Source organism: Mustelus asterias, chromosome 12, assembly GCF_964213995.1.
Source record: "Mustelus asterias chromosome 12, sMusAst1.hap1.1, whole genome shotgun sequence".
In the NCBI taxonomy this organism is placed as follows: Eukaryota; Metazoa; Chordata; class Chondrichthyes; order Carcharhiniformes; family Triakidae; genus Mustelus; species Mustelus asterias.
In genome coordinates, this window is record NC_135812.1 from 103,021,833 (window position 1) to 103,036,660 (window position 14,828).

At 44.4% G+C, this 14,828-nt stretch overlaps 1 protein-coding gene across 6 annotated transcripts in view; it reads right to left on the minus strand.

Moving 5' to 3' along the window:
* polg2 (polymerase (DNA directed), gamma 2, accessory subunit) overlaps positions 1-13,814 on the minus strand; it is a 69,781-nt gene extending 55,967 nt beyond the window's left edge. For 3 of the 6 annotated variants that reach the window (XM_078225772.1, XM_078225774.1, XM_078225775.1), the window contains exons 1-2: positions 13,628-13,814; positions 5,388-5,968 (exon numbers count right to left, since the gene is read on the minus strand). In XM_078225772.1, the coding sequence (XP_078081898.1) occupies positions 5,388-5,892 (505 nt within the window). In that variant the 5' untranslated portion in view covers positions 5,893-5,968; positions 13,628-13,814. Of the gene's footprint in view, positions 1-5,387; positions 5,969-7,286; positions 7,353-13,627 lie in introns of those variants that run through there. The other 3 variants (XM_078225773.1, XM_078225771.1, XM_078225770.1) reach the window with 3 other exon arrangements.
* Positions 13,815-14,828: the final 1,014 nt, after the last annotated feature.

The window sequence follows — 14,828 nt, forward strand, 5'->3', positions numbered from 1 at the left end:
AAGCTCAAAGACAAAACAGCCTTTGATCAGCAACTCATCCACCACCTTAACCATTCACTCTTTCAACCACTGGCACAAAGTGGCAATAATGTATATACTTAAGTAATTAAAAGAGCAAAAAGGGGTATGAATAAGGACTTATGAACAAGATTAGGGAGAATCCTAAAATATTCTATAAATACATTAAGGGAAAGAGGTTAACCAAGATAAGAGTAGGGCCCATTAGAGACCAAGGGGGCAATCTGTGTATGAAGTCGCAGGACATTGGAAGGGTGTTAAATGAATACTTCCCATCGGTCTTCCCTCAGGAAAAGGAAAACGTATAGGTACAGAATTCAGGAAAAGGGACTATGAGGAACTTGCACAGTTTGACATCAGAAATAAAGTGGTATTGAAAAAAAATGGTTCGGCACAGACAAGGGCCAAAAGGCCTGTTTCTGAGCTGTAATTTTTTATGGTTCTATGAAGGCTCTGTTGGATTCTGGCAGAACTCCCACTCACCAGATGAAGGGGCAGCGCTCCGAAAGCTAGTGGCTTGTGCTACCAAATAAACCTGTTGGACTTTAACCTGGTGTTGTGAGACTTCTTATACAGGGGAAGTGCAAGAGGATGAGAGAATGGCTAATGTGATTCCACTTTTCAAGAAGGGTGGTAGCGATAAACCAGGAAATTACAGACTGGTGGGTCTCACGTAAGTGGTAGGAAGACTCTTGGAGAAAATTCTGAAGGAGAGAATTAATCTCCACTTGGAAAGGCATGAGTTAATTAGGGATAGTCAGCATGGCTTTGTCAAAGAAAGGTCTTGCCTAACAAATTTGACAGAATTTTTTGAAAATGTGATCTAGTATGTGAATGAGGGAAGTGCAGTTGATATAGTTCATATGGATTTTAGCAAAGCAATTCACAAGATCTCACATGGGAGACTGATTGAGAAAGTTGAAGCACATGGAATTCAGGGAAACTTGGCAAGATGGATCCAAAACTGGCTTAGTAGTAGGACACAAAGTGGTGATAGCAGGCTGTTTTAGTGATCGGAGGCCAATGCCCAGTGGTGTGCCACAAGGTTTCGTGCTGGGACCCTTATTGTTTGTTATATACATAAATGATATAGATGGGAATGTGGGGGGGCGGTGACACCAAGATTGGCAGGGTGGTTAGTGAAGGTCGTAGGTTACAGGAAAATATAGATTGGTTGGTCGGATGGGTAGAGCAGTGGCAGATGGTATTTAGCCCCAATAAGTGTGAGGTGATGCACTCAAAGAAGTAGTAATAAGACAAGGGAGTATTTAATGAATGGCAAGACAGTAGGAAGCTCAGAAGAACAGATGAATCTTGGGGTAGTTATTCACAGATCTCTGAAGGTGGCAAAGCAGGTGAATAGGATAGTTAAGGTGCAACGTTAGTATACCTTCAAGAGATTTTTTAAAAATCATGATCTCTGCAGCTCTCTCAGTCAGTGTTTCTCAGCTCACAGCCTTAGCTGATGTCATTATGGCACCGGTTTGACTGGAGATGCCCTTTTATTGATGCTTAAAAGGGGCTTAGTTTATTTTTACTCAGATGTTTATGACTCTGCATTGTTAGGAGGAAAAAACTGGTTGGCAGGTCAGGCGATAGGAGTTTTTTCACTTTCTGTTTGGAGCTACAGTTTGAGTTTTAGAAGGAGCATCAAGCTGAAAAGAAGTCCGTCTCTCCCTAGTTTTGGAAATTCTGCTGGTCATCTGAAAGCAAGGTCATGCCTTTCTGGAGGGGGAACTTGCTGTTGGTGGCTTGCCTAGAGTTCCTGGTGTTTTGGGAAGCTGTTCTGAGTCTATCCAGAGAACTGCAAACTTCATCCAAGGGACCAAGCCCAGTATTACGTGAGCATTAGTCTTTGCTGTGTCACACCTGTGTAAAGGATCTTTTGTCAATGGGATTGGTATGATTGGAACAGGTTAGATATATTTGTTAAGGGTTATACATTATAGTGGTTGTTCTGTTTCTTGTTTGTAATTGATAAAAGTTCTTGCTAATTTTCTTACTATACATGTTAACTATATTCTTAAACTTTGTTTGATAAAAGCTCCCTAGTGGGTCATTTGAATCATACTTGAAGTGAAACATATCATACTTATCCTAGCCAAATTCAAGAGGCAAAACTTACAATCCAGGTGGGCTCCATAAAACACTTTGGAGTTTCTGACCTGAACCATAGTAAGAAGTCTCACAACACCAGGTTAAAGTCCAACAGGTTTATATCACCTGATGAAGGGCAGTGCTCCAAAAGTTCATGCTACCAAATGAACCTGTTGGACTTCAACCTGGTGTTGTGAGACTTCTTATTGTGCCTACCCCAGTCCAACGCCGACATCTCCACATCATGACCTGAACTATAACAAAGGCATGTGGGACACTTGTTTTTAATCAGTCATATCAGAGTATAAGGGCAAGGGGGTAATGTTGGAGCTGTACAGAATGTTGGTTAGACCACAGCTGAAGTGTACTGTATGCAGTTCTGGTCACTTCACAATAAGAAGGATGTGATTGCACTAGAGGGGGTACAGAGGAGATTCACCAAGATATTGTCTGGGATGGAGCATTTGAGCTACAAGGAGAGACTGGATAGGCTTGGATGGTTTTCTTTAGAACAGAGAAGGCTAAGGGGGACATGACTGCAGTCTATTAGGTTATGAGGGGTATGGATAGGGTGAAAGGGAAGCAGCTGTTCCTCTTGGCTGAGGGATCAATTACGATGGAGCATAGTTTTGGGGTGAGGAGCAGATGATGCAGAGGGGGTTTGAGAAAACATTTTTTCACTCAGAGGATGGTGGGAATCTGGAATGCACTGCCTGGGAAGGTAGTGGAGGCTGGAAACCTTACAACCTTTAAAAAGTATTTGGATGAGTACTTGGAACATCACAATATTCAAGGATATGGGACAAATGCTGGAAAATGGAATCAATGCAACTTTAGTGATAGTTATCGTCGTTGCAGACTCGATGGGCCGAAGGGCCTTATCTGCATTGCACAACTATGACTCTACATACAGGATCCACTGCAACAACTCACCAAGTCTCCTTCAACACCATTTTCTAAACTGGTGACCTCTACCACCTAGAAGGATAAGGATGGGAGGCACATGCGAACACCACCACCTGCAAGTTTCCCTCCAAGCCCCAGACCATCCTGACTCATAAGAACATAAGAACTAGGAGCAGGAGTAGGCCATCTGGCCCTTCGAGCCTGCTCCGCCATTCAATCAGATCATGGCTGATCTTTTTGTGGACTCAGCTCCACTTACCCGCCCGCTCACCATAACCTTTAATTCCTTTACTGTTCAAAAATTTATATATCCTTGCCTTAAAAACATTCAATGAGGTAGCCTCAATTGCTTCACTGGGCAGGGAATTCCACAGATTCACAACCCTTTGTGTGAAGAAGTTCCTCCTCAACTCAGTCCTAAATCTGCTTCCCCTTATTTTGAGGCTATGCCCTCTGGTTCTAGTTTCACCCGCCACTGGAAACAATTTCCCTGCTTCTATCTTATCTATTCCATTCATAATCTTATATGTTTCTATAAGATCTCCCCTCATTCTTCCGAATTCCAATTAGTCCCAGTCTCCTCAGTCTCTCCTCATAAGCCAACCCTCTCAACTCCAGAATCAACCTAGTGAATCTCCTCTGCACCCCTCCAGTGCCAGTATATCCTTTCTCAAGTAAGGAGACCAAAACTGTACACAGTACTCCAGGTGTAGCCTCACCAGCACCTTATACAGCTGCAACATAACCTCGCTGTTTTTAAATTCCATCCCTCTAGCAATGAAGGACAAAATTCCATTTGCCTTCTTAATTACCTGCTGCACCTGCAAACCCAACTCCTTGAGATTTCTGCACAAGGACACCCAGGTCCCTCTGCACAGCAGGATGCTGCAATTTTTTACCATTTAAATAATAGTCCATTTTGCTGTTATTCCTTCCAAAATGGATGACCTCACATTTACCAACATTGTACTCCATCTGCCAGGCCCTCACCCATTCACTTAGACTATCTATATCCCTCTGCAGACTTTCAGCATCCTCTGCACACTTTGCTCTGCCACTCATCTTAGTGTCATCCGTGAATTTTGACACACTACACTTGGTCCCCAACTCCAAATCATCTATGCAAATCGTAAACAATTGCGGTCCCAACACGGATTCCTGAGGCACACCACTAGTCACTGATCGCCAACCAGAAAAACACCCATTTACCCCCATTCTTTGCTTTCTGTTAGTTAACCAATCCTCTATCCATGCTAATACATTACCCGCCCGCTCACCATAACCTTTAATTCCAAATACATGCACCTTTATCTTATGTAGCAGTCTTTGGTGCAGCACCTTGTCAAACTCAGAATTATATCACCATTCCTTCAATGTCACTGGGTCAAACATTTGGAACTCCCTTCTTACCAGCAACTTGGGTGTACTTACAGCACATGGACTGCAGCAGTTTAAGTTGACCACCACCTTCTCAAGGACAATTAGGGATAGAGAACAAATGTTGGCTTTTCCAGTGATGCTCACCTCCCATGAACAGATAAAAAAGCTGACTCGTTGATTGCTTGTGACTGAATGGAACGTCAATTATTCAAACAACAGAATAAATGGATTAGGAGTTTGCATTTGTGAATTCAAATGCATAAAGGATTGTGCCTTTGAAAGTCAAAAATCAGAAGAGAGAAATGTTTTGAAAGCTTGCATAAAGGTTTTGAAAAGATGCAAGCTTCAGAAAATCTGGAGAAATAACCCAGTGATTCCAACTCATATTTCATCTTCACAGCTTTAGACACAGGTGCTGCAAGACTCCCATTATCTTGCATAAAAGTTAGTACTGTTTATTGCAATTACTACATCAGTGCACAGTGCTGTAACATTTAGCATTAGTAGGACTACCTATGTGCTAGATGAGGCCCCATAGCTCCGGAGACAACAAATAAAGACAAGAAAGATGTAACAAAAACAGAAAAAGATGGAAAATCTCAGCACGTCTGACAGCATTTGTGGAATGAGAATAAAGTCAATGTTTTGTGTCTGGATGACTGTTTGAGATCCAAGAAAGGGTCATCCAAACTCAAAGCGTTGGCTCTATTCTTTCTCCATAGATGATGTCAGACCTGCTGAGATTTTCCAGTATTTTCTGATTTAGTTTCAGATTCCAGCATCCACAGTGTTTTTCTTTTTAAAACAGGATGTAGGTGGCTTAGAACAAATAGAAGTATAACTGAAGGAAAATTCAATTAATTACATTATTTATTCTGATTAAAAGGTTCTGCAGCTCGTCATGAGCTATCTTGGGAGGTACAACAAAGAATGAGAAAATTTTTTTTAAAAATACAAAATACTAAACAATAATGTTGCTATTGTACCTTGCAGGAGATTAAAACGTAGCATAGGGCTTTCTTCCAATGAGTCTTTTAGTAAAGCAACAATTTCTTCCTTGGTCAAGTCCTTGTTGCTTAACAGCATTTGCAATGCTGCAGTTTCCATCAGCCTCAATGGCCTATTGTCTGAACACCGATAGCCCATCAACTTATGAGGTGTCATCACTCCAAATACCTGCTCTCTAGATAATACCACTGAGTCCCACCACTTACTAGCCAAGTTCTTCTGGAGTTCCATTCCCAAATGTCCATAATTGTACCAACCATTGATAAGAGCATCTTTGGTAATTACATCTCCGGTTATAAAATGCCTACTCTGGCAAAGCTCAATGAGTGTTTCAGTAAATCCAGGAAGATCGGCAGTGGATTTATTGTATTTTCTTGACACCAAGCAAAGGCCAAAGACTTTATTGGAGACTGTCCATTTCTTCAGCAATGACTGAACAGGAAATTTCATCATCATCATCAATCCCATGATGGCGAGTTTCATTTATGAGGATTCATAAAGGCAGAATTATCTGGGTGATTTGAAGTCATTTTGGAACAAAACTGATGTCGCAAAGTATCTATAGGAAAATAAACAGAATATATAAAGAAAATAAGCTTATCCATAGTAAAAAACATTTTTTTCCTTTTGAAAGTTCAACTTGAGTCAGGATATTTCAGACCTACAGGTTCTCATTTATTGTTATGATAATCAGATCATTCAGATCAGTTCAAGATAAAAACTCAAGAACTATCAACCCTCTGCTGATATTACCATATAGTACTACATAGAACATTACAGCGCAGTACAGGCCCTTCGGCCCTCAATGTTGCACCGACCTGTGAAACCAATCTAAAGCCCATCTAACCTACACTATTCCAATATCATCCATATGTTTATCCAATGACCATTTAAATGCCCTTAATGCTGGCGAGTCCACTACTGTTGCAGGCAGGGCATTCCACGCCCTTACTACTCTGAGTAAAGAACCTACTTCTGACAATCTGTCCTATATCTATCACCCCTCAATTTAAAGCTATGTCCCCTCGTGCTAGCCATCACCATCCGAGGAAAAAGGCTCTCACTGTCCACCCTATCTAATCCTCTGATCATCTTATATGCCTCTATTAAGTCACCTCTTAACCTTCTCTCTAACGAAATCAGCCTCAAGTTCCTCAGCCTTTCCTCATAAGACCTTCCCACCACACCAGGCAACATACTGGTAAATCTCCTCTGCACCCTTTCCAATGCTTCCACATCCTTCCTATAATGTGGCGACCAGAACTGTACGCAATACTCCAAGTGTGGCCACACCAGAGTTTTGTATAGCTGCAACATGACCTCATGGCTCCGAAACTCAATCCCTCTACCAATAAACGCTAACGCACCGTACGCCTTCTTAACAACCCTATCAACCTGGGTGCCAACTTTCAGGGATCTATGCACATGGACACCGAGATCTCTCTCTTCATCCACACTACCAAGTATCTTACCATTAGCCCAGTACTCTGTATTCCTGTTACTCCTTCCAAAGTGAATCACCTCACACTTTTCCGCATTAAACTCCATTTGCCACCTCTCAGCCCAGCTCTGCAGCTTATTTATGTCCGTCTGTAACCTGCAACATCCTTCTGCACTGTCCACAACTCCACTGACTTTAGTGTCATCTGCAAATTTACTAACCCATCCTTCTATGCCCTCATCCAGGTCATTTATAAAAATGACAAACAGCAGTGGCCCCAAAACAGATCCTTGCGGTACACCACTAGTAACTGAACTCCAGGATGAACATTTCCCATCAACCACCACCCTCTGTCTTCTTACAGCTAGCCAATTTCTGATCCAAACCGCTAAATCACCCTCAATCCCATGCGTCTGTATTTTCTGCAATAGCTTACCATGTACTGTGGGCTTGCGGTGGACTGAAAAGATTGAGTATGTGGACTTTAACAAAGAGGTTGTGCTGGAATCTTTGAATGGCATCAAGATAGATAAGTCTCCGGGTCCGGATGGGATGTACCCCAGTTTACTGTGGGAGACGAGGGAAGAGTTTGCAGAGCCTCTGGCGATGATCTTTGCGTCGTCGATGGAGATGGGAGAGGTGCCAGAGGATTGGAGGATTGCGGATGTGGTTCCTATTTTCAAGGGGAATAGGGATAGCCCAGGAAATTACCGACCGGTGAGTCTAACCTCAGTGGTTGGTAAGCTGATGGAGAAGATCCTGAGGGACAAGATTTATGAGCATTTAGAGAGGTTTAGTATGCTCAAGAATACTCAACATAGCTTTGTCAAAGGCAGATCGTGCCTTACAAGCCTGGTGGAGTTCTTCGAAAATGTGACTAAACACATTGACGAATGGAAAGCGGTAGATGTGGTTTATATGGATTTTAGCAAGGCGATCGATAAGATCCCCCATGCAAGGCTTCTAGAAAAAGTGAGAGGGCATGGGATCCAAGGGGTTGCTGCCCTGTGGATCCAGAACTGGCTTGCCCAAAGGAGGCAGAGAGTATGTATAGATGGGTCTTTTTCTAATTGGAGGTCGGTCACCAGTGGTGTGCCCCAGGGATCTGTTCTGGGACCCTTGCTGTTTGTCATTTTCATAAATGACCTGGATGAGGAAGTGGAGGGATGGGTTGGTAAGTTTGCCGACGACACGAAGGTTGGTGGGGTTGTGGATAGTCTGGAGGGATGTCAGAAGTTACAGAGGGACATAGATAGGCTGCAAGACTGGGCGGAGAAGTGGCAGATGGACTTCAACCCAGATAAATGCATAGTGGTCCATTTTGGCAGGTCGAATGGGATGAAAGAGTACTATATAAAGGGAAAGACTCTTAGTACGGTAGAGGATCAGAAGGACCTTGGGGTCCGGGTCCATAGGACTCTAAAATCGGCCCCGCAGGTGGAGGTGGTGGTTAAGAAGGCGTATGGTGTGCTGGCCTTTATCAATCGAGGGATTGAGTTTAGGAGTCCGGGGATAATGATGCAGCTATATAAGACCCTCGTCAGACCCCACTTGGAGTACTGTGCTCAGGTCGCCTCATTACAAGAAGGATGTGGAAAAGATTGAAAGGGTGCAGAGGAGATTTACAAGGATGTTGCCTGGATTGAGTGGCAAGCCTTATGAGGATAGGCTGAGGGAGCTCAGTCTTTTCTCCTTGGAGAGATGTTGGATGAGAGGAGACCTAATAGAGGTATATAAGATGTTGAGAGGCATAGATCGGGTAGACTCTCAGAGGCTTTTTCCCAAGGTGGAAATAGCTGCTACGAGAGGACACAGGTTTAAGGTGCTGGGGGGTAGGTTCAGGGGAAATGTTAGGGGGAAGTTTTTCACACAGAGGGTGGTGGGCGAGTGGAATCGGCTGCTGTCAGTGGTGGTGGAGGCAAACTCAATAGGGTCTTTTAAGAGACTCCTGGATGAGTACATGAGACTTAATCGGATGCAGGGTTATAGGTAGGCCTAAAAGGTAGGGATGTGTTCGGCACAACTTGTGGGCCGAAGGGCCTGTTTGTGCTGTAGGTTTTCTATGTTCTATCCCTAATCAAATTATTCCTTTCTAAATGATTATAAATCCTATCTCTTATAATCCTTTCCAAACCTTTGCCCACAACAGAAGTAAGGCTCACTGGTCTATAGTTACCAGGGTTGTCTCTACTCCCCTTCTTGAACAAGGGGACATTTGCTATCCTCCAGTCTTCTGGCACTATTCTTGTAGACAATGATGACAAAGATCAAAGCCAAAGGCTCTGCAATCTCCTCCCTAGCCTCCCAGAGAATCCTAGGATAAATCCCATCCGGCTCAGGGGACTTATCTATTTTCACACTTTCACAGTAAATGTGCAGGTTACAGGGACAGGGCAGAGGTGAGGGCTTGGGTGGGATGCTCTTTCGAAGAATCGGTGCAGACTCGATGGGCCAAATGGCCTTTTTCTGCACTGTAGGTGGTTGAGTGTTCCTGTGTTCAGTACTGTAAAAATATTAACACAACTTCAGGCTTTTATATTTTATAGGGTATTTATTGTATTCAAGTTATCTTCTGGCAAATGTTCTGATAAAAGTTTTTTTTTTTAAAAGCCTGATTCATGTAATACTTTTATCAGAAAATAGATTTTTGTTTTCATGGTAATATTTCAATACATTTCCTCCTTTTTTCCGTATATTGTCATCTGTGTCTGCTTAGCCTGACATCCCTGCAGCTGCACACACCCCTATTCAACATGTTCAGGAGCCAAGCCTACATTTACCCTACCCTGGCCAACCAGAAGGTAGTTTTGAGAAATTTCATTCCCCAGTGAAATTTTGAAAACATTAATGCAATCTCCCTCGTACCTTATTACAAATGCACCCAGACTCCAATCTTATCATAATTCGGATACCTAACCTCAAGTATCAGTTTTAACTATTTTCTTCTCTATTTGGGGCTGCGTAAGTCATAGAGTCATGGAATCATACAGAGCAGAGGAGGCCCTTCGGCCCATCGAGTCCACACGAACACATTAGAAACACCTGAACTCCCACCTAATCCCATCTGCCAGCACTTGGCCAATAGCCCTGAATGTTATGATGTACCAAGTGCTCATCTTGATACTTTTTAAAGTATGTGAGGCAATCTACATCGACCACCCACCCAGGTAGCACATTCCAGACTGCAACCACCCTCTGGGTAAAAAAGCTTTTCCTTACATCTACCCTAAACCTCCTGCCCCTTACCTTGAACCCATGTCCCCTTGTGACTGACCCTTCAACTAAGGGAACAGCTGTTCCTTATCCACTCATAATCTTGTACACCTCGATCAGGTTGACTTCAGTCTTCTCTGCTCCAATGAAAACAACTCACAACCCCCCCCCCCACCAAGTGCAATCACATCTTTCCGATAATTTGGCGACCAGAACTGCACACAGTACTCTAGCTGTGGCCTCACCAAAGTTCTATACAACTCCATCATGACTTCCCTACTTTTGTAATCGATGCCTTGATTGATAAAGGCAAGTGAACCATATGTCTTTTTCACCACCCTACTAACATGCCCTTCTGCCTTCAGAGATCAATGGACAAACATGCCAAGGTCCCTTTGTTCCACTGAACTTCCTAGTTTCCTATCATTCCTTACTTCCTTGTCAAATTACTCCTTCCAAATTGTATCACCTCTCACACTTTTCAGGGCTAAATTCTATCTGTCACTTACCTGTCCATTTGATCATTCCATATTATCGTATTTTATATAAGCGCATTTACTGGGCTCCATTCTGCAAGATTTTCTTTGCCTTCTTTAATGGTGGTCTCAACAAGTTATCCAGCAATAGCTGCAGACATCATTCTTGTATCCTGTAGTTCATTATTATTCACCTTATATTGCCTTTAATCAATCACATCACTTTTGTCCACGTTAAATTCGCCACTTGAGACTCCAATTCACTTAATTCCTAAACTACACAAAAGTTTATTTGTATTTATGTGCTGAATTAGGTAAACACAATGAAGAGCACCTTGTGTCTGGATGCAGGGGGGTGGGTGGGGAATGATCCTGGGTTCCCACTCCTGCCACCTAATTAACCATGTTGAAATTATCGATGTAAATATCAGCTAAGGAAGAAATTTTTGCTATGATTCCCCAAGTGATATCTAGGCTGGCATACAAATCAACCAAACTGGCACCATTAACACACCATTGTCTTATGTCCAGAACAAAATTGCCCACATCTCCTTTGCTCTGACCTAGCCCTGGTCTGTTCTACATAGAACATAGAAAGCCACAGCACAAACAGGCCCTTCGGCCCACAAGTTGCGCCGATCACATCCCCACCTCTAGGCCTATCTATAGCCCTCAATCCCATTAAATCCCATGTACTCATCCAGAAGTCTCTTAAAAGACCCCAACGAGTTTGCCTCCACCACCACCGACGTCAGCCGATTCCACTCACCCACCACCCTCTGAGTGAAAAACTTACCCCTGACATCTCCTCTGTACCTACCCCCCAGCACCTTAAACCTGTGTCCTCTCGTAGCAACCATTTCAGCCCTTGGAAATAGCCTCTGAGAGTCTACCCTATCCAGACCTCTCAACATCTTGTAAACCTCTATCAGGTCACCTCTCATCCTTCGTCTCTCCAGGGAGAAGAGACCAAGCTCCCTCAACCTATCCTCATAAGGCATGCCCCCCAATCCAGGCAACATCCTTGTAAATCTCCTCTGCACCCTTTCAATGGCTTCAACATCTTTCCTGTAATGAGGTGACCAGAACTGCGCGCAGTACTCCAAGTGGGGTCTAACCAGGGTCCTATAAAGCTGCAGCATTATCTCCCGACTCCTAAACTCAATCCCTCGATTAATGAAGGCCAGTACGCCGTACGCCTTCTTGACCGCATCCTCCACCTGCGAGGCCGATTTAAGAGTCCTATGGACCCGGACCCCAAGGTCCTTCTGATCCTCTACACTGCTAAGAATGGTACCCTGCATATTATACTGCTGCTTCATCCCATTGGATCTGCCAAAATGGATCACCACACACTTATCTGGGTTGAAGTCCATCTGCCACTTCTCCGCCCAGTCTTGCATTCTATCTATGTCTCGCTGCAACTTCTGACATCCCTCCAAACTATCCACAACACCACCTACCTTGGTGTCGTCAGCAAACTTACCAACCCATCCCTCCACTTCCTCATCCAGGTCATTTATGAAAATGACAAACAGCAAGGGTCCCAGAACAGATCCCTGGGGCACTCCACTGGTCACTGACCTCCAAGCAGAGAAAGACTCCTCCACAGCCACTCTCTGCCTTCTGCAGGCAAGCCAGTTCTGGATCCACAAGGCAACAGCCCCTTGGATCCCATGCCCTCTCACTTTCTCAAGAAGTCTTGCATGGGGGACCTTATCGAACGCCTTGCTGAAGTCCATATAGACCACATCCACCGCTCTTCCTTCGTCAATGTGTTTGGTCACATTTTCAAAGAACTCAACCAGGCTCGTAAGGCACGACCTGCCCTTGACAAAGCCGTGCTGACTACTTTTGATCATACTAAACTTCTCTAGATGATCATAAATCCTGTCTCTCAGGATCCTCTCCATCAACTTACCAACCACTGAGGTTAGACTCACCGGTCGGTAATTTCCCGGGCTGTCCCTGTTCCCTTTCTTGAATATAGGGACCACATCTACAATCCTCCAATCCTCCAGAACCTCTCCCGTCTCCATCGACGATGCAAAGATCATCGCCAAAGGCTCCGCAATCTCCTCCCTCGCCTCCCACAGTAACCTGGGGTACATCCCATCCGGTCCCGGATGTTCTGTTCTATTCAATTCTGCCACACCTCCTCCACCACCACCCCCCCAAAAAAAACTATATAATTATGTACGTTTCTACCTTTCTTCAGTTTTGTAGCAAGATCATTCATATTAACTCTCTCTCTACACAGATGCTGCCAGAGCTGCTGATTTTAAGCATCTGTTTTTATAACCATTAAGGTCAGGTACATGATAGCTGCCGGTGTTGTCAGTATTTGCAGGACTCAATGGAGAGAAGCTCTGCATCCATTTATTTTGGGTGACTCAGATTGAAGCCAGAATTTTTTTTTAAAATGCATGGCAACCATGAGGAACAGGACCTGTAGCAGATTTTCTCTCTTTAGAACAGGCATTTAAAAGCCACTCAGTGCTCCACCCCCCTTTACTTTCCCCCTACCTACCCAACTCCCCTCAGTCACCACTACCCACCATACACCTCCCCATTTGTCTCACCTTCCCTCCAGACCATCCCTTTTCACCACCCCCATCCCCTCCTTGTTTAAAGTTTATTTAATACTGTCGCAAGTAAGCTGACACTAACACTGCAATGAAAATTTCTAGTCGCCACACTCCGGCGCCTGTTCGGGTTCAGTGAGGGAGAATTTAGCACAGACAATGCACCCGAACCAGCACGTCTTTCGGACTGTGGGAGGAAACCGGAGCACCCAGAGGAAACCCACACAGACACCGACAGTGACCCAAGCCGGGAATTGAACCCGGGGCCCTGGTGATGTGATGCAGCAGTGCTAACCACTTTACCCTCACTACCGCTCGCTTTTCGGCAGGAGACCCAATTATATATTTCATTTCCCTGTAACTCTTGGCAACAGAGAACCTAACGGACAAACTAAATACCATGCTCAACGCTCGGTGTCCAAAGCATTAAGAGCCCTGAATGTAGTTGAGAGGAACTCTACCTCACACACAGCCCCCACGCGCCGCGCTACCTTGCCACTGACCGTTAAACCGTCCGCTTTCGTGCAGTTCGCGCCAATACCAACCGGCCTCGCGACTCCAATGACATCATTTCCTGGATGCCATCGGAACCGAGCGCCCATGCGTAGCCATTCGGAACCCATTTTTGTTTAAAAAGTGCCGCGTCGGCCATATTGGCAAAGGAGCGGCCATCTTACCCGTCACGCTCACAGGCCCCTCCCAGCAAATTCAACTCTCGTTAAAGGCGTAACTTATTCAGTTTTAGTGTGGTAACTGATGTCCTCCTGGAATGAGGACCGGATTTTTATTAGGAAATATACTTTTTTCTCTTAGAGAGTTTGTCCTGAAAATGCTTGTTAATGTATGCATTGGGAGCTAATTTGGCAAGGGTGTGGGAGAGCATTAAGAAGGAGGTAATGTCCCAGGATGCAAAAGTCCTGGGTCCCCAAAGACTGGCGACCAAGGACTTGTAGCTACGGAATAAATTGTAGTTTATTCCGCAGCTACTCCATGCTTGTGCTCTGTTCGTACTCCATGTGATAAGCTGTGATTTCAGGTATTTCTAATTTGTAGGTGTGGACTCGATGGACCAAAGGGCCTCTTCTGCGCTGTGTGATTCTATGAACTCCCGTGCACCCATCAGGCGACCTCTTAAGTAATTGTGTCATCACGTGACCACTCGGATTACATTGTCCCTGTTAATGTTGGGTCAACACAGTAAGAAGTCTCACAACATCAGGTTAAAGTCCAGCAGGTTTATTTGGTAGCAAAAGCCGCTAGCTTTCGGAGCGCTCGCTGCTCCTTCGTCAGGTGAGTGGGATTTCAGTTCACAAACAGGGCACATAAAGACACAAACTCAATTTACAAAATAATGGTTGGAATGCGAGTCTTTACAGGTAATCAAGTCTTAAAGGTACAGACAATGTAGCACAGGTTAAAGGTATGTGTATTGTCGCCAGCCGGGACAGTTGGTGAGATTTTGCAAGCCCAGGCAAGTCGTGGGGGTTACAGATAATGTGACGTGAACCCATGTGTGCAGAACTTGGCTATCAGTCTCTGCTCAGTGACTCTGCGCTGTCATGTGTCGTGAAGGCCGTCTTGGAGAACGCTTACCCGAAGATCAGAGGCCAAATGCCCGTGACCGCTGAAGTGTTCCCCAACAGGAAGAGAACACTCTTGCCTGGTGATTGTCGAGCGGTGTTCAATCATCCATTGTCGTAGCGT